Source organism: Rhamphochromis longiceps, linkage group LG3 (assembly GCF_057381845.1).
Source record: "Rhamphochromis longiceps isolate RC_006_pf linkage group LG3, R_longiceps_female_GT1.1, whole genome shotgun sequence".
In the NCBI taxonomy this organism is placed as follows: domain Eukaryota; kingdom Metazoa; phylum Chordata; class Actinopteri; order Cichliformes; family Cichlidae; genus Rhamphochromis; species Rhamphochromis longiceps.
Genome location: NC_140559.1, coordinates 57,520,303 through 57,541,207, shown reverse-complemented (window position 1 = coordinate 57,541,207; position 20,905 = coordinate 57,520,303). Strand labels below are relative to the sequence as shown.

At 42.2% G+C, this 20,905-nt stretch overlaps 1 protein-coding gene across 1 annotated transcript in view; it reads right to left on the bottom strand.

Moving 5' to 3' along the window:
* nrxn2b (neurexin 2b) overlaps positions 1-20,905 on the bottom strand; it is a 655,677-nt gene that overhangs the window by 341,823 nt on the left and 292,949 nt on the right. Inside the window, exons 7-8 of the mRNA XM_085400466.1 lie at positions 19,595-19,978; positions 17,309-17,512 (exon numbers count right to left, since the gene is read on the bottom strand). Coding sequence (XP_085256592.1) covers positions 17,309-17,512; positions 19,595-19,978 — 588 coding nt within the window. The remainder of the gene's footprint in view (positions 1-17,308; positions 17,513-19,594; positions 19,979-20,905) is intronic.

Sequence of the window (20,905 nt, the reverse complement as noted above, 5' to 3'; positions counted from 1 at the left end):
TATTAGTAATCTGCTAAAACTAACATTGCTCTTTATTAGTGGCTTGCAGAAATGATATTGTTCTGCAAACTGAATACTTCTGATTACAGGTTTCTGTAGCTCGCTTGGTCTGAAAAATATCCAGTTTGTTAAAAAATAATTTGACGAGCTGACTTCTGAAGTTGAACAGGTGTGCTTGTTTAATTGAAATGAAGAGCGGGCTTGTGGGAAACACATTTTACACTGCTGTTGGTGTAAGATGATTAAAGAGTACATTTGCACACCAAATATATACAGGAGAAATACTAACATAGTCACAGAATTGTAATGAGCAAATATCCAAATAGATAATTTAAGTAATCATATATCTGTCAATAAAACAAGGCACGAGGCAGGTAAAACACTTGGAAATAGCCTTGCAGAGCAAAGATTTGAGTACATAGTTCATGATGTGCTATTTTTTTATGCACTGCTTGTTTATCTTGCAGTACTGAACACACCAGTCTATGTTCTATTAATTACAGCCACGGGCACATGATTTAAATTATGTCCTGTTTAAATTATCTGTGGATTTGGTTAAATTATATACAATGCATACATAATCATGTAAACCGAACGACTGCAGGCCACAGACATGGGTGATAACTAATTTTGAAAAATCTATTATTTTGCTTTCACAACATCATGCGACCTTAAAAATAGAAGCACAGAAGAAAAGTAAAATAATTATGCAAATCCGCAGGAAAAAGATAATTCGTGAAATTTCATTTTGCCACTCAGCGTATGATGAGGCCATAAACAACTGAATTATTGTTCAGTGGTTTTAAAATGCTTTCAGTGACATTACATACTTGTTTTTTGCAACAGAATGCAGCACTACTAGATTTGAATCACAAAATCTGCTCCCTGCTATCCACAAATGTCTCATATATGTGGTGCAAATTGAATTTACAGAGGTAAAGACTATGCAAATGACGCCTTATTCGGAAACCCAGGGGTGCCATTTTATGATTCATGACTGGTAACTGTGTTAACTACCTTCATTGACTTTCAGATGCAGAAGTGTCTTGTTTAAAAATGAGCTATGCGATGTCTAAATTGGAAGGAGTATTTTGGCTGAGCCACAATATTATATAGATTATACATGTGAGTTTGGATAGACAGCCTTATATCCTTCTGCTCTGCAGGCATTGGTGAAGCACCATTTACTAAATGGCTATTATGTACATATAGCAAATGTGGGAATGGAAGCTGAAACAATGTTTCTACTCTGGTGGGATGTGGTGTGCAGGAGGGCCAAGGGTTCTTCAACTGGGGCAAGTGATCCATTTGGACATGATATTGTTTCTGTAAGAGGAAAGGCTCGTAGCAGAAATAGTTACATAAGACTCCAGAAGTTCATATTGTTTCTATGGCAAGAGACAGGGGTTTTATTTTGCTCTTCAGTGTTATCAGGATAAGACCTCTTTTGACGATAATGCCATTTGGCTCCTATCTTAAGATATCATATTTTGTGACTCACAGGAGCGCAGGCCTATCGCTGCAGATCTAATGAAAAGCTGGGTGTATTTTTGTGCATGCGTGTGTGCATTTGTGTCTGCATGCATGCCATCTAAATGGCAGCCATCTGCTAACAGCAAAGATGGCTGTGATGGAAAGATATAAGCAGAAAACAGAGATAAAAATACAAGGAGACATCTATATCGTGATCCTCCTCTTCATCTCCCCCCCCACCCCCCCCACCCATTTTTTTTTGTTACAGCTACTGCCTATATTTCTATGTGCCTTTCTCTGATTCAAAACTACATTTCCCAACTCCATAAAGTAACTCGCCCTGTGTGCAGGAGCTCCGAGGACAGAGTCACTTTTTTGTTAGGAACTGTGGAATCGGGAGGGATGTGTTTTGTTGGTGCATGGAAGGAATTGGGGAGTGGTAAGTGGGGGGTCTGGTAGTCAGTTGAGTACATGGTTGCATGCTGACACAACAGCAAAACAGCCCTCCTACAGCCACATCCAAAATATCTCATGCATGGTGCTGCATTACACACACACAAAAAGATGAGAGGTGGCTGAGTGTGTGTATAGACTACAGAACTGTGTGTGTGTGTTTGTGTGTGTGTTGATGGGGAGGGAGAGAAGAGAAATAAAAAGCAGGGCGGGGAGCAGCAAACAGATTATGTCCCCCAGCCATGATTATCTACGCCTGCCGCTCTGACCCCCCGTCCCAATTACCAAGATAAGGCAGCCTGTGTCCATGTGTGTGCCTGTACAGGAGTGTGTCTACTTTCCTTTCGTTGAAGAAAAATATGTGATGCTTGCTCGTTCATAGGGCATTTGTGTTCACTGGTAGCTATCAGGGACCACACACTTTTTACTTCCCACTGTTCTTGCCCCATTGCAGGAGGGTTGTAGGTGTGGTGCTTTAGAATGATGAAATAGCTTCTCTTGATAGTTTCTAGAATTGCAGATGGACAAGAATACGTGTTTGAGTCAGGAAGATGTTGAGAGGACACCTGATTGATTTCAAAAAGCAGGAAATGAATCATACATTTTTCTCCATCCTCTCTAGAATTTTAGAGCTCCTGCTGGAGCATCAAAGACAGGCAACTCCCATCTTCCCTTTCGTACTGCCATCTGCGCCCTGCCTCTTTGCTTTGCCTTTTCATCCTCACCCTCCTTTGCATGCTTCTTATCAGTGCCTGTCATCTTCTCATTTTTTTTTAACTCCCTCTCTTTACATCTCTCTTCCCCACAGGTCCCGTAGGGGATGCTGATTTATGATTTGAACCGCATTTCCCAACATGCTGGAGTAAGAGGGTCTGATCCCACGGGACAACCATCAGTCCTGTAAGACAGCATGGGTCTCGACAGCTCCAGGTTGGTGCCAGTTCTCTCATTAGAATCTCCGCAATGAGTCAACATGTAGGCTGTCACTAAAGCCTCGTAGCGCTGAAAGGAGGCACAATGACCACCTGGACTACTGTGATGCCACTGAGGGAGCCACAAGACAGCTCAAGACAAAGATCCTGGGGGAGGTGTGGCAGTTTATGGAGCACTATCCGTCAGTAATATCACATACTGTGTGTGGCAAAGTCAAGAACACTGTTATCTGTAGGCCTACGCACACATTTTTCAGTGGTTCAGCAATGCCTATGGTTTGATAAAATGCTTTTTTTTTAAACAAATATTCTAACACAATCATTGGCCAATGTCGATGGCCCATTTCATTTGCAGGATCCCATCAGTTGTGAAAGCTGCTTTTGTTTTCCTGTTACCATAATTCTGAAATGAAATGAAACTCCTATGTGGATATGAAAAGTATTTTTTTACTTCATTACTTATCACTAATCCCGACATATGATTACCAGCGATCAGAAGCACTAAAAATTTATGAGAACTGCAGTATTGCATACTTTATTTTTTTTTTTTAAATATACAGATAGGAACAAAATTATTATAAGCACTATGGAATTTAAAGTTTTTGTCAAACTTTTGTGCTTTTTTAAAGTGCATTTTGAACAGAGCAGGGGATTCTCAACATTGGATTTCTAAACATACTAGTTTTCAACTAGAAATAATAAATAATTTCTATTTGCACACCAAAGAATTATTTCAGAATAAAGCAAAAACTACTAGGGTCAATATTGTTAACCCTCTGAAAAACTGAACTTTTTTTGTGAGCCACAGCACAAACTACTGCTGGGCAATGATGTGCTTTAATGTTTTAATGCTCAAAGATGTAAAATCAAGTTCATTTCAACTTTCACTTGAGAAAGCATCGCGCCAAAAAAATTGAAACTTATCACAAAACAGGAGATGAATACGCAAAATTTGCAGAATTTCTAAGTGTCATGAACTGGAGTGATAATTATTATTAAGAAATTCCAGGAGAACTACGCAGTTGGACCTGGCAGAGGTAGGAAGTGAAAGATTTTAAAGACTCTGGAAAGAAAATAAGGGAAAGTTGTTTCTAAAGCCCCCACACCACTGCCAAGACACCAGTGAAAGAATCTTTGAGAGTACAATTCCCGACTTGACTAAATCAATTTCTAGATGCTCGCAGACTGAAGCATGCCAAGGACAACCTGGATAAAGCTTTTGCATACTGGAAACACATCATTTGCTCTTATGAGATGAAACTAGAGCTTTTTAGCCACAGAGAGGCTGCTTATGTTTGGAGAAAGAAGGGAGAAGCATACAACCCAAAGAACACCACAGTGATATCCACAGTGAGGCATGGTGGTGGGAGCATTATCTTATAATGCTTAGGCATCTGGAACTGGGAATCTCATCAACGTGGAAGGAATCATGAAGAAACAAGGATGTATGAAGATTTTAAAAGAAAATTTCAAGTAGTCAGCAGCAAAACTTGGTTTGCATGATTGATTTGTCTTCCAACACAGCAACAAGCTAAAACACAGGCCACGTTTGGCGAAGAAGTACCTCCAGAAGACCAAAATTGAATGTTAAAGACTGGCCTGCATAAACATTTAACTTGAGTTCCACTGAAAAAACTTTGGGGTGAACTTAAGGTCCATACCAGAAGACCTACAAATCTGAAAGAGCTTCGGATATTAGCCAAAATGAATGGGCTGGGATAATTCAGTTGACATATTTTTGTCAGCTGAAATTATTGTGTTGTGAAATGATTTTGTTTCTGTGTGCAAAGTAAAATAAGATATAAATCCAAATTAAGCAAAGACATTTGGAAAAAGATGTCTTAAAAATTCCTTGCTCTGTTTAAAGAGCACTTGGGAAATGGGAAATTTTTATGGGGAGGCCAATCATTCTCTCCTTACCTGTGAAATTGCTGCTACTTTTGTTCATATGTAAAAGTCCCAATCCCCTTAAAACAACACTAAAACATACTTTTCTTACTTTGTTCAGCAAAACAATAAAACTGAATGAGAAGGTATGTCGTAGTCCAGACTCCAAAACTCCAACACAACAGTGAGACATCAGTGACGGACAGCAGTGGGACTGGATATGTGTGGAGAACAACTTGTTAGTGCTAAAGATGGCTTAACCGCTTGGCTGCCAAGATGAATCCCCTGAAACCAAAAGGACTGCTGAGGTTTAAGATGTCAATGAGCAAGTCAAGCTTCCCACATTCCTTTCCAACAACCTCCACAAGCTCTTCAGTGGACCAGGAGGGCAAAAACGGTATTCCTAAACACACTGTTTTCAACATGGAAAGCTAGACACTGAATCTGTCTCTCTCTGTTTTCTCAAGTTGCAAATCTGAATTTTTTGAGAGGTTAGATTTGGTGTAGAGAGTGTAGACTTGTGACATGAGACCAATGAGAACTTTGCCACAAGGTTCTTAAATTCAGAGGAAGCAGCTAGAGAAGGGAAAAGGAGGAGGTAAATAAGAAAAAGCACAGCGAGAATCTTTTTAAATCTTCCACATTCACTCAGTTTAAACTGCAGCAACTCTGGTTCTTCACCTTCCAAGTATAAACTTCAGCATTGCCTTATGTTATCTTGTTATGTATCATTGGCATTTGCAATCATTCATAGCTACTGGCCTTAGCACTATATATAATTACACAGGTTACCATATAGCCCGATGTAAATTAGCAGACAGCTGCGTACACATACAATTTATTATGCTGCCATGTTTCCACACAAACACATTAGTACATTCCATTGCAGTTTTAGTTAGAAAATGTTCTGATTGCTTATTCCTTTGATGTTTATAAAGGCTTCAAAGAACTTCTTTATTAAGTCGTGCCTGTTTAACATTTAAAGAGGCATTTGGTTTGTTTCCATAAAAACAAGCAAAGAGCTAAATGTGAGAAAATATTTTAAAATGAAACAGAGTTGCACAGAGATATTTATGTGTAGTTTTTAACAGGCTGTTTTGTGTGTGACACCACACTTTTTTTTTCCTACGCAAATGCTAGGAGGGCTGCATATATTTAATGCATTTGTTTTTTTGCTGGTGTTCAGCATTTTCACCAATTCCACAGTGACGACTGCTAATTTTATTCAAATGTGTTAACTACTGGAAAAATGCAAGATTCATTTCAGTTGTCCTTTACTGAGCGAGATGACTGATTTTAACACAAGTCTGCTTATATTAAATTATGCACCAATCCCTGAGGGTGCACCAGAGGCATTATGTTAATAAACCTTCTCTCATTGGCTCATTGCATCACACTTGGCCTGGAGTTTTGGAAGATACAATGAACATTAAATAAAAGAAAAAAAGAGCCATCCTCCATTGGAGCATTAAATTGCCTTTAAAAATCAAATCCCAATCCAAGCATTTCCAAAACAAAATTTATTCAGTCTCTCTCTGATACATGCTCCAACTTTCCAAACTGTAGGATGTTGCGAATGCTGACGGCAACTTTTAGTGCCTACTGCAACTCCATCTTTGACATCTACTTGGCTCAGACAAGACATGGTGACTCATGATTTAAGTGAGCGATTGGAAACTCATTCAAATTCAATATTTGTGATTCACTGAGAAAATAAGAGAAAGCCATCTGCTCGGAGGCAAGTGAGACCAAGCAGGGGAGGTAGATAAGAACCCAATTTGCTACAATTTAGACTGAACAAACTACCTATTCAGATTTTCAGTTGTCATGACACCTGAATATATAAAAAAAAAAAAAAACACCCAGCACGCCCCTGCGGGCGGTTTATCCTTCAAGCTCGGGTCCTCTACCAGAGGCCTGGGAGCTTGAGGGTCCTGCGCAGTATCTTAGCTGTTCCCAGGACTGCGCTCTTCTGGACAGAGATCTCCGATGTTATTCCCGGGATCTGCTGGAGCCACTCGCCTAGCTTGGGAGTCACCGCACCTAGTGCTCCGATTACCACGGGGACCACCGTTACCTTCACCCTCCACATCCTCTCGAGCTCTTCTCTGAGCCCTTGGTATTTCTCCAGCTTCTCGTGTTCCTTCTTCCTGATATTGCTGTCATTCGGAACCGCTACATCGATCACTACGGCCGTCTTCTTCTGTTTGTCTACCACCACTATGTCCGGTTGGTTAGCCACCACCATTTTGTCCGTCTGTATCTGGAAGTCCCACAGGATCTTAGCTCGGTCATTCTCCACCACCCTTGGGGGCATCTCCCATTTTGACCTCGGGACTTCTAGGTTATACTCGGCACAGATGTTCCTGTACACTATGCCGGCCACTTGGTTATGGCGTTCCATGTATGCCTTGCCTGCTAGCATCTTGCACCCTGCTGTTATGTGCTGGATTGTCTCTGGGGCATCTTTACACAGCCTGCACCTGGGGTCTTGCCTGGTGTGATAGACCCCAGCCTCTATGGATCTTGTACTCAGAGCTTGTTCTTGTGCTGCCATGATTAGTGCCTCTGTGCTGTCTTTCAGTCCAGCTTTGTCCAGCCACTGGTAGGATTTCTTGATATCAGCCACCTCCTCTATCTGCCGGTGGTACATACCGTGCAGGGGCCTGTCCTTCCATGATGGTTCCTCGTCTCCCTCCTCTTTCTTGGGTTTCTGCTGCCTGAGGTATTCACTGAGCACTCGGTCAGTTGGGGCCATCTTCCCAATGTATTCTTGGATGTTCGTTGTCTCATCCTGGACTGTGGTGCTGACACTCACCAGTCCCCGGCCCCCTTCCTTCCGCTTAGCGTACAGCCTCAGGGTGCTGGACTTGGGGTGAAACCCTCCATGCATGGTCAGGAGCTTTCTTGTCTTTATGTCAGTGGCTTCTATCTCCTCCTTTGGCCAGCCTATTACCCCAGCAGGGTACCTGATCACGGGCAGGGCGTATGTGTTGATGGCCCGGATCTTGTTCTTACCATTCAGCTGACTCCTCAGGACTTGCCTGACCCTCTGCAGGTACTTGGTGGTTGCAGCCTTTCTAGCGGCCTCTTCATGGTTCCCATTTGCCTGCGGGATCCCCAAGTACTTGTAACTGTCCTCTATGTCTGCAATGTTGCCTTCTGGTAGTTCAATCCCCTCAGTTCTGACTACCTTCCCTCTCTTTGTTACCATCCGACTACACTTCTCCAGTCCGAACGACATTCCAATGTCATTGCTGTATAGCCTGGTAGTGTGGATCAGTGAATCGATGTCTCGTTCACTCTTGGCATACAGCTTGATGTCATCCATGTACAGGAGGTGGCTGACAACTGCTCCGTTCCATAGTCGGTATCCGTAGCCAGTCTTGTTAATGATCTCACTGAGGGGGTTCAGGCCTATGCAGAACAGCATATATATATATATATATATAATGAATTGCATTTATATAGCGCTTTTTGAGACCCTCAAAGCACTTTACAATTCCACTAGTCATTCACTCTCACATTCACACACTGGTGGAGGCCACAGCTGCCCTGGGGCAGACTGACAGAAGCGAGGCTGCCTTATCGTGCCATCGGCCCCTCTGGCCAACACCAGTAGGCAGTAGGTGAAGTGTCTTGCCCAAGGACACAACGACCAAGACTGTCCAAGCCGGGGCTCAAACTGGCAACTTTCTGATTACAAGATGAACTGCCAACTCTTGAGCGGATCAAGTTATATACAGTGGGGCAAAAAAGTATTTAGTCAGCCACCGATTGTGCAAGTTCCCCCACTTAAAATGATGACAGAGGTCAGTAATTTGCACCAGACGTACACTTCAACTGTGAGAGACAGAATGTGAAAAAAAAATCCATGAATCCACATGGTAGGATTTGTAAAGAATTTATTCGTAAATTAGGGTGGAAAATAAGTATTTGGTCACCTCAAACAAGGAAAATCTCTGGCTCTCACAGACCTGTAACGTCTTCTGTAAGAAGCTTTTCTGTCCCCCACTCGTTACCTGTATGAATGGCACCTGTTTGAACTCATCATCTGTATAAAAGACACCTGTCCACAGCCTCAAACAGTCAGACTCCAAACTCCGCCATGGCCAAGACCAAAGAGCTTTCGAAGGACACCAGGAAAAGTATTGTAGACCTGCATCAGACTGGGAAGAGTGAATCTACAATAGGCAAGCAGCTTGGTGTGAAAAAATCAACTGTGGGAGCAATCATCAGAAAATGGAAGACATACAAGACCACTGATAATCTCCCTCGATCTGGGGCTCCACGCAAGATCTCATCCCGTGGGGTCAAAATGATCATGAGAACGGTGAGCAAAGATCCCAGAACCACACGGGGGGACCTGGTGAATGACCTGCAGAGAGCTGGGACCAAAGTAACAAAGGTCACCATCAGTAACACACTACAACGGCAGGGAATCAAATCCCGCAGTGCCAGACGTGTTCCGCTGCTGAAGCCAGTGCATGTCCAGGCCCGTCTGAAGTTTGCCAGAGAGCACATGGATGATACAGCAGAGGATTGGGAGAATGTCATGTGGTCAGATGAAACCAAAGTAGAACTTTTTGGTATAAACTCAACTCGTCGTGTTTGGAGGACGAAGAATACTGAGTTGCATCCCAAGAACACCATACCTACTGTGAAGCATGGGGGTGGAAACATCATGCTATGGGGCTGTTTTTCTGCCAAGGGGACAGGACGACTGATCCGTGTTAAGGACAGAATGAATGGGGCCATGTATCGTGAGATTTTGAGCCAAAACCTCCTTCCATCAGTGAGAACTTTGAAGATGAAACGAGGCTGGGTCTTCCAACATGACAATGATCCAAAACACACCGCCCGGGCAACAAAGGAGTGGCTCCGTAAGAAGCATTTGAAAGTCCTGGAGTGGCCTAGCCAGTCTCCAGACCTCAACCCCATAGAAAATCTGTGGCGGGAGTTGAAAGTCCGTGTTGCTCGGCGACAGCCTCAAAACATCACTGCTCCCGAGAAGATCTGCATGGAGGAATGGGCCAAAATACCAGCTACTGTGTGTGCAAACCTGGTAAAGACCTATAGTAAACGTTTGACCTCTGTTATTGCCAACAAAGGTTATGTTACAAAGTATTGAGTTGTATTTTTGTTATTGACCAAATACTTATTTTCCACCCTGATTTACGAATAAATTCTTTACAAATCCTACCATGTGAATTCATGGATTTTTTTTCACATTCTGTCTCTCACAGTTGAAGTGTACCTCTGGTGCAAATTACTGACCTCTGTCATCATTTTAGGTGGGGGAACTTGCACAATCGGTGGCTGACTAAATATTTTTTTGCCCCACTGTATATATACATTGTATCTGCAGGAAAAATGGTTGCAGGTCTCTTCAACTTTGCTATTTAATTCAGTAGCCAAGGCTGCACATAACACTGATGAAGCACAGAATGTGTTTTAATTCAGGTGTGTGTGGAGGGAGGAATTATTCTTTCATTCCTCCATTGTGGATCACATCCAGTTTCTTATTGGATATATTGTACAATCACTCACTTTATTCCAGTGTTTCATTAGAAGTATTTAATTGTGTGGATGTTATAAAGAGAGTGTGGACATAATAAATAGCATACTAAGCAATGGTACTGAATAGTAGTCGTACAAACATTTACGACTTTGTGTCGATTGTAATTTACAGTGCTGATAACATTATATAGCTCCTCTTGCATTCTTTCATATTATATTCTGCATATATATTCTGCTCCAAGTGAGTTCAAACAGATAAAAACCAAAGTCAACATGAGTACATTCAACTGAGAAACCAGGACATTTGGAGAAATCAGGTCACGCTGGTAATATAACCTGGATACTGCATGTGCAGCTGATCAGTAAGGAGTTAAAATACTGCTACCACTATCAGAAAATAGTGGTGAAATCTTCCTGCATGCTGCACAAAAATAAGCGAGCACATAGAATTACTATTGGATTCATCAACTGCGCATGTGTCTCATGCTTCTTTATAAGGAAAACATTACATAAAGGTGTGTCATGGCAGAAAGAATGCAAAAGAAAATGTAATGTCCAAGGTTAAAACCATACAAGGTCCATTTTAGTTAAGTATTACCTTGAAAATGACATTTTTTAAGGGGGGGGGGGTTGCTTATAAAAATAAGTTGAGCTTAGGCTGTGTTGACAGATGGCAAATGTTATGTTTCCCCAAGACACAAGTGATAAAAGAAAAGGTTTCACATGAGAGTGGACTTATTAAGCTTATTTCCAGCTCCATATTACTATTCTTGGATTCTGCTAGAGTGGCTTTGCACGCTACAGTCAAAAGAGATCATTCTTTATCTCATATTGAGCCTTGGTGCGGCACCTCAGTTCAACCATGAGCCATTTTAGTTATTCACCCTTTAAAGCCCTTTAAGCCAGCTGTCTCCTGATTGGCTGCTGAGATTACAACATTAAGGAAGATCTACTTCACAGCATACAGATCTAAGAGAGAAAAACAAAAAACAGTGTTCACGACAGCATGTAGGCTGAACTCTCAAGTCTGAGAAATTACTTGTACATACACTGACCTCACTACCATATCAGTATGGCGACAGTACGCTAGCAGTGAATTGGGGAAGTGTTTCCCATTAAAATAAATGTTATGTTCGAGAGGATAAAGTGTGCATATTAAGATAAAACTGCAGCTTTTTAACCAACTCTCCATTCTGACCAATATTTCATTGCTAACTCTTCTAAAGCTGCTTTTTGATTATTTTGAAATGTTCTTTTGGAAAATGACAAATGTGCATAACTAGTGAATGAATTTGTTACAAAGCCTAAAAGGTCCATTTAGTCTTGTGATGATTTCTACACCCTGTATTTTTCAGTCCTGCCTAATGAACAGTTATTTGTAATGTCTCCTACACACTGGGCGTTTCAGTCTATGCTGAAGTGAGCACTTTCAGATGGATGGGGCAAAGGCTATGGCATTAGCAGACGGAGTTCTCACACCCCACATGCTGGCCATATGTCATGCCAAATCGCATCTCATCTCTCGCTAAGAGAAGGTGCTGCTGGAGGCTGAAAGGCCACCCTCCAAACCGATATCATCAGCTTGACACCCTGACCTGGACAGAGCTGAGGGCTACAGATATGCTCTGTATCATATCTAGACACATTAAGTCAACTGAGCTACGCTGCAATAAAACACAAAGCCGATCTTTCAAAACTAGGCAGCCCAAAGTCCAGACATAAAAGCGGGTCAATAACAGTGCAGTCCATTAAATGCATTATTTGTGGGTACTACCAAATACTTGTGAATATATATCTTAATGTCATAATTAACTGCATGGTGGTGTGGTGGTTAGCCCTGTTTCAGTGTCACAGTAAGAAGGTCCTGAGTGGGAATCAAGGCCTTTCTTTGTAGATTTTCCATGTTCTCTCTGTGTCTGTGCAGGTTCTCCCAGATACTCTTCATCCCACATTCCAAAGAGACGAATGGGGATAGAATAATTAGCGACTATAATATGGCTGTGAATGGTTGTCTGTCTCTACTGTATGTGTTAGCCCCATGACGGATGGCCTGCCCAGAGTGTCCAGGAGAGGATACATGAATCTTCGTTATGGTTACAATGTAAAATGAATGCTCAGCCTGCAAAATCTTTGTTCTGCTGGCTACTTTCTTTGTGGACCAACCAGCAGACACTTCGGTAATCCTGACTTTCTTACTAAAATTCAAGGCTTAAGCTTTTGTAGGACTCGGGAGGCGATATCGACCAGGAGATGTCATGGTACTGAATAAATTGTTGTCTGTAGTTCTGCCTGATTTGTTCCCTCACTGCTTTTTCTCTTCCTCTCTCTCTCTCTCTCTCTTTCTCTCTCTCTCTCACACACACACACACACACACACACACACACACACACACACACACACACACACACACACACACACACAAACACAGTCCCTCGCTCTCATCCAGTTACACTTACTGTATATACTTGAAACTCTCACACACTGTTGTGTGACCGAGAGAAGTCCTACCCATAAAAAAGGAAATTACCAGACAAGATCAGTCATGCAAAGAAACAAAGAAAGGTTAAATAAAATATTCCCTGCAAAACCACTGAATTCCAAGTCTGCAACAAATTACTACTTAAGTAGAAAGAATGCGTAAGAAAATCAATATTTAAACTCAACAGCTTCTTTTGAGCTTTAACAATAAAGCATACAGAACCTCTGATGCCACAGCTTTCAGTACGGAAGTTGTTCAGTTTTAAACAGGTTCACAGTGAAATGTTTGAACGCTATGTTGGAACAAAGCGTATGTCAGTCTTTAATCGAGCTAAACCCTTGTGTTAGTCTGACATCTAGTGGTTAATCCAGGGTATTGTGCTCTTTTAAGCATAATTGAAATGTTTCCTCTTCTGGTGTCTCTTCCACATATTTAGGGACATAATTCGACATACACTAAGGCCACTTCGAAACCCGATGGAAGCTCATGAGGTTTTTGCATTGTAGTTTTGTATGAATAGCTTTTAGGTGCAGTGATGTGAGTGACATAGTGTAACGACAAATGTGATTAATCTGGCTGCAATAACGAAGTAGAAAATTAATTAATGCCCAATTCTCTAAACATACACAAAAGAAAACAGAAGTGATTTATTAATTGGTACCTTCTCAGCTGTTGTTGTTAGACACAGATCAAAGTCATGCCCCAACCTTTCCCCCTTCACAAATACTTCATCGAAACTGAGAAACACACCCACACACATGCAATCATTGGCAAACAAGAGGTTTTCTCTACTTTGTCACCACTGCTGGCAGCACTTACCTGTGGGCTAGTTGTTCAATTGTCAGTGACCGTGATAGAAATAACAGTTTGCTATCATTTTGTCAGCATGAGGCAGAAAAACATTAGCTTGCTCGGAAAACAAGCACACACCAGGTGGTGCCATCTCTCAGTGGATAAGCAATTAGCTTTGAAGGGGGGGGGGGACAAAACTACAGTTCCCCCCCCCCCACAAAGAAAACAAGCAACACCTGTGTGTGCAGCCATGTGGAGCCCAAACTCAGCGTCGCATAATAGAAAATAGGGACATCCAACAGGGGAGTGTCAAGTTGCCCTTTTCTGAATGTGTTTGTGGAAAAGGTTGACAGGAAAATGACTAGAATGGGGAATAAGCAGGAGGAAGGCAATGAAATAATTTCATAGCTGAGAGTAGACAAATGAGAAAGGTTGTGGGATGGAAAATTCTAATAATTACGCAAGTGAAACATTAATTAAATCTATGTGAGAAAAGGGGAAATTAAAGTGACAAAAGGAAATAAGAAAAACACAGATCAGGTAATTTAAAAAAAAGGGACAGACATACAATAGAGGCGGGAGAAAAAAGCTGAATGATGGGAAAAAATTAAAAGTTGTGTTTTCAAAACTAAGAAAATATGGGAGCAGAGACACGGGTAATGAGCGGAGGGAAACAAATCATGTGGACAGAAGAGAGCAGAAAGCGCCACGGCACAGAGTCAGGATGAAAAAGACAGATACATTTTAGTCAGAAAAATGGATAGAACCACTTACTGAGGCTACAGTCTATCCTGATACAATCTGGCGGGAGAGAGAGCGAAATGGTGAGATCAAATAAAAAGAAAAGGAGGAAAAAGGATAGAAAGAAGAGATTGGATAAAAGAGAAAAAAAAGACATTTTTACATCCTTCAAGGTACATTCTGCAGACAACCAAACTTTGCTCTGGGGCCACCATCCGGGGACAGGCTCTGAGTCAGGATCACCCTTTCCCTTCATCAATCCCATCAACCTTCCTTCGCCTTGCTCCACCCAATCCTCCCAAAGCACAGTAGAAGGCAGACTTGCAAAATAAGATCTATGTATTACAAATATGAAAATAAACTATACAAAGTGGTCTACTGCTGACACTGAATACCTAATAAGACTACTTTGTGATTATAAGGAAAACTAAAGTAAATTCTGTGCTTGGACTCACTTGGTTCCTATTAAGCACAATCTCTTAATGGCCTTTTTATCTCTTCCACTGCTTATTGTGATTTTTTTTCCTCATAATAATAATAATAAAAAAAACATCCTTTAGAAAACTGTTTAGAAATGGTCTAAATGTGCTGGTTATAATCACGCGGTTTGAAAAAAATGGTTTGAGTACTATCTAACTGATCCATTCTCCTCACACTGTGGACATAAACGCTGCAATACCGTCATTACAGCAGACGTCGCACCACGCAACTGTAACGTCAGCTGCCTTTCCTGGTAATTTGAGATTCACTTGCCTTCTACAGCACTTTGGGTTCGACAAACCCGACAGTAACTGACACGAAAAGGTGATCTGCACATCCCAGCCACCTCATGCCTTGTGCACAGAAACTGAAATAGGCCTGTATATATTTTGTGCTACTTGCTACAAGTGGTGCGAGGAAAATGCCGTAAAAAGTGTTTCATCATTTTAAAAGGTTTAAAAATATGATCTTGTGGCTTAAAGCACAGAAAAGCTCAGTTAAAATCATGCAAAGTGTCCGTAAATGCCCAAGAAACTCAATGTGACTCTTCAGCGTAAACGGACCTTTGACTCGACTCTAAATGGAGCTAGGGATTTCTTTGACAGGAACTAGTACACTCTACCTGTCACACGCTGATATGTTATGATCTACGTGTGCATGTGGCAGAGTGGCTGGGTTGTGGTCTCGAGCTGTCAACCGCTACAGAATAGTGGACACAAACAGCCAGGAACCAGGATCACTCTGTAGAGATTTGGAGGTCATACAAACACAATGATATTAAAATGCTTTTAGGGGCCACGAGCATCGACTGATGTTTTCCGAATACATTTAATTCAGGACAAAAGCGACATTCATGATTGTAAACAGTGTAAAGCATTTTGTAGAGGAGGTCTAATCATGAATTACTCATTCGAGAATCAATAAATACAATATTTATGGCATTAGGTAAAACATGCCAGCTGTCATCTGGCCTACACATCGCAGGCTGAACATGTTACCGTCACTCTCTATCATTAAAGATATCATTAGGACTACATCTGCCCAATTATAGCAGTTCCTAGTGATTAATTACCAGGATTTTAATTATCTTAACAAGGATTAAGGCCTTAACAGATCAGAAGGATTCCCTTCTGACTTGTTTCACTTTAGTTGTTAATTAATTTTCTTGCAAAAGAGCAGTGGAAATCATTAGCATAGCTAAGCTGAGTTTCATTTAAAAGCCGGTAAGAAAGGAAGGAAAAGGGGCTGGTATAGAAATTATCTTGAGGATTAGCTTTAAGTGTGGGGGCATAGCTGAGAGGTTAAGATGTGGCCCTAGGTACATTAAGTTCAGCTGTGTATGCCCCGACAGCTACAGCTGTGAGCTGGTCTCTGACTGTTTGATCCGAGGGCCGCAGACATACAGGCCATTGAAGGGATGAAAAGTTCCATCTTTTGTGTCCTGGCCAGGAGGGGTTTTATGACTGATGGAAAAAAGTGAGAGTGTGAAGGAGAAAGAAGATAGAAAGAGGAAAGAGAGGGGAATGGCCTCCTTCATTTATCCCACTGTCCCCATTCATGTCTCTAAGGTGGCTTAAACTCTAATATTCCAGAGTGCACCTCTGTCATGCTCCTCCTGGTTCACTGCTGACAGTGTGGTCCTTCAAAGGGTCAGGACAGATTTAAAGTATCTAGAGCTGGAAGGTCATACCATCTTCCCCAGAGCAATGGTATTCATTGCAATGAAATTTTAATAAGTCAATAGGAAGCATTATTAGAGGGGATTCATATCCCCTTCCTAAGATTCCATCTAGCTTACAAAATCACGGAGCTTCTCCTATTAACACTCAGGCTGCTTCACATCCTCAAACCTCCCTTTCAGCACATGGGCCTATGAAAAAGACTCCTGCCTACTCGCAGCACCAGGGAAGCTTTGGTAGAGCTCCGGTATAACGCAAGAACCATTAGGAAGCGCAAGACAGAGGCAAGCCCACCCTGAAGCTTTAAGAGCAACCTTCAAGGGCTCAGGGTCAAGGCAGTGATATTGTTAGAGATGGAGCTTTTTTACCAGGATGAGGAGCCATGGGGCTTCACAGAGTACAAGAAGAAGGGGATGAATGCAGAGGAAGTGGGGGCAGGGGTCGAAGCATATTGAAGAGAAGTTACTGCAGGGTGTCTCCCTACAGAGGCTGCAATGACTGCGTTCTGGAGCTAGTTTTACATTTTGACTTTGTCTCATTTTCTCACAGTTAGCAGTTGGTAAGGGATAAGTTTCTCTTTGTTCCTCAGTTTTCTCACATAAATAGCTCTTTAGCACTGTTGGCAGTTAAAAACATTAGGTAACGGCCAGAACCTACTGATGTAACAGAGGGACGTGTTCAGAAACTTTTCCCCAGCCAACTACCTGACAATGTTATAAAAAAAAAATCATGCTGTGAAACTCAAAATGTCAAACCATTATTCTGAGTACAAAGGCATACAATGCTGAAATACAAAGTGAGTGTGAGGAGACAGGGAAGGAGGCAAGGGAAAGGTTAGCGGGGACATCCACAATGAATCACGGGGGCCTACCGAGGTTAACGGTGAGCTTGACGCGGCCTCCGTCCAGCTCCAGTCGCAGGGTGTCCGCTGACTCCTTGGAGGTGGTGGCCATGAGCAGGCCGTACGCTCGCTGAGACATGAAGCGCAGCGCCACATCTTCGGCCTCCGTGTGCATGGTGACCGGCATGATGATCTTCAGGTACATGCTGCCGTCGTAACTCAGCACCGTCGCCTCTGCAAAGGGGCGATGAAGAGGATGAAGTAAGCAACGAGTAACAATCGAGGGAACGGTGTCTCCCGAACAAAGGTCGGGCCGGTATCACAGCTAAGTTTAAAGTAGCTGTGATAATCCACGTAAGCTTAATTACAGTTGAAAAATCTTTCAATCACTCACGTCCCGCTTTCTCCAAAGACGACAGCTCTAATTCAAACAGGATTTAGACAAGACGTGTATTTGGACGCCATATCAACAGCATAGGATCAAGGGAAAATTCGGCATGAATCAAGATCAAAGCCATGTATGTCTGAAAACGTCACACCAAAACAAAAGGGGATATAAATCTTGTTACACCTCTCAGACATTCAAATTTAACAATTTCATAGAAATAATCAATGCGCACATCTTCTGAATGTCTTTTTCTGTGTGTACACTTTTAGCACACCTTATCATTTACAATGGATTTGTTAAATATGTATAACATTTGCTTAAATTAGATCTATCGGATGGCCTAGGAACGCCTTAGGGAGGTCTGGGCTTCTGTGACCCAGCCCCCTGATAAGGGGATAAAAAATATGGATGGATAAATAATTATCTCATGTTTACATTTGTTTACAAGAACCCACATTTCAAGAAAACGCTGACAATTTTAAAGTGTAGTGTATTAATACAAGAAGAACAGGAAACCACAAAAAAAGGACTTAACAAAAACATCAGATGCTTGCCAAGCTTAGAAAAACAAAACTCAGTCCGTGCTGTAACACGGTCTTCATGTTCACACTACATTGAAGCGTGGTTACTTTCTCTAACATCGCTGCTGCCATAAATAGACCGCTGTTGGAGATTGACAGTTCCAGAGGAGTGCTCTTATCTTGGAGCGTGGGTCGATATGTGTCACCACAGGCTAACATGAGTCACTTTCACAGGGTGCTTCAAGCATTTAGATTTTAGAGTGTACAAAAACACGATGTTAAAAGATGCAGAAAAATCCCTCCTACAGGCCAGCAATCGCTTAAAATGCTGCTATTTCAAGAGAACACATCAGATTCGCAAATCCTACACAACACACTGTGTGTACTTTGACAAAAGTCCCACTTGTATAAAAATGTGATGCCGCTGCATTATTTTATCAAAACAGTGAACGGCTAAAAGAGACCATTCATTATTGCATAATCACCATCACTACAACCTGCAGGGCCCTGTCCCTGTCAAATCAATATCACAGATTCTCCTGTCATTCAGCTAATCTGTGAACTCAGTTTATATACACAGGTGTATCTAGCTGGGTATTACAGAAGTGTGCCTGCAATAATACAAAAATCCACAAGATGGCAGAAGAACATCACTTAAACCACGCTTGTCATCCGAGGAACCAAATAGTAAATTGTTAAAATTATCACCCTTCAAAATAAGGATATTTCATCCTATACCCTGACTGTCCTGACTTGAATCCAATTTCTCCTTCCCTCATTACCCTCCTTGTCCCTCAAAATTCCATTCCGTCATGGCTCACTCACCCCCTCAGACAAGCTAAGACAAACCGCAGGCTGAGGTGTCTGCACCTAATTGGGATGAATCAGAAGGACGTGGTGTTGTTTGATGAGCTCACCCTGCCTCGCTGTGGTGCAAAGGCCACTCGTGTGTGTGTGACTGACACAGATGGCGGCAGGAGGCCTGGCTGCTCTGTCGCACTCCTGCCAACATCCCAGCACTTCAGCCAGTGGGCTGAATGCAAGCAAGTCTCAGGTGGCATTTGGTGCACACACAGCTCCTTGTTGGTTACAATACAAGGAAGAATGCTGTCGTATGTGTCAGCACATTAACTTAACAGAAACTTTTCGTTGTTTGGTGTTGGGACTCTCATGATTTCCTTTTCATTCTTACTGCAGTGCATGGGGCCTCATATAAAGGAATATCTTTGCTTGTGTGTATATGTTTGTCCTGCTTTTAATGCGATAAAAAAGCATTTCATTTCTTTTCTGGAGTGTAGCCAAAACAATTATATTTATCATAGTCAGTATTCAATTATATACAATGAATTCAGATTCTATAATTAATCCTTAAGTGGTCAAAGAAGCTTCACTCTTGGCCCTTCTTACCTATCTCACAGTTGGTACCAAGGTATCCGGTGCCAGTGCAATCACAAATGTACCGGTTCCAGCCCTCTTTGCAAAGACCTCCGTTGCCACAAGGGGCACTGCTGCAGCGTTTCTGTAGCTCACGGGTGCAGAAACTGCTGACACCCAGGGCACTCTGGATCTCAGCCAGCCGGCGGACATCCCGGCTCTTGCCATCGATGAATAGGTCACGGACGCAGCCTACGTAGCCGTAGTTAAGGAGCGCTGTCCAAACTTCTGGCGGCAGGATGAGATCTGACTTAGATTCGGGCAGCCCGCCCAAGTACATATCAGTGTCCAGGTCCAGGATTTCACTGCCCTCTGGGGAGCTGAAGGGCATGCTGCGGCTGTTGACTGAGATTGATCCTAAAATACAGAAAGAAAGAAGAAACAAGCAGCAAGATGTTAACTTTTGAATCTGATGTTACTGGCACCTGGATACATCACCCTAACTGCAGCTACATGAATGAATATAGGTCCAGCTTATCTGTGCATGACTGAGCATGCATCTTGTATTTAGTGCTTGACTAAAGTGATTCAGATGGTCAGGACTGAAAATGTGTATAGTCTATATACGTAAATGTGAGTGAGCGGAATAGTGGGAGGGGCAGTAGGTGGCTAATTTAGGGAAACAGAACAGGGACAGACGGAGACAGAAGGACATACACGCCACAGAAAGAATAGATGACAGTAGAGTGTGCATCCATATGCGTGTGTGTGTCTAATGTGTCTATAATAGGCTAAATGGAGGAGAAGGGAAGCAGAATGCAGCAGGGAGTGGGTGAAACAAAAGGCCCTCTCTCTTTCGGTGATTAACGACTCCATCTTAATTTTCTATTAAAAGCCAATTACAGGAGGAGCAGCAGTGAGATCCCATGCGTGCATACACACTCACACACACACGTATGCACGCACGCATTCACACGCTTCCTCATTATAAGGCAACAATTGAGGGAGATATAATGTCCAAGGTTCTTTCCCACCTACAGATCATTCATCAGACAATGCCCACTCAAGCATACAGATGCTCCTGTTTGCACCCCCAGAAGGCAGAGGAATTTAAAGACATCACACAGTTTTTAAAAATAGATATACTGTTAGTATATGCAATCACTACTCTGCTTCCAACATGATTGAATTGTCATGAAGGACAAAACAGTATTAGACTATGACAAAGTCAGTTCTGTCCCCTTTTCCGTGCAGAGTCTATATTTCTGTCTTCCTAATCCAGTGAGCCGTTCACATGCACTTAAATCGCATGCAACATAAAAAAGTGACTAACCCAGTTTTAAA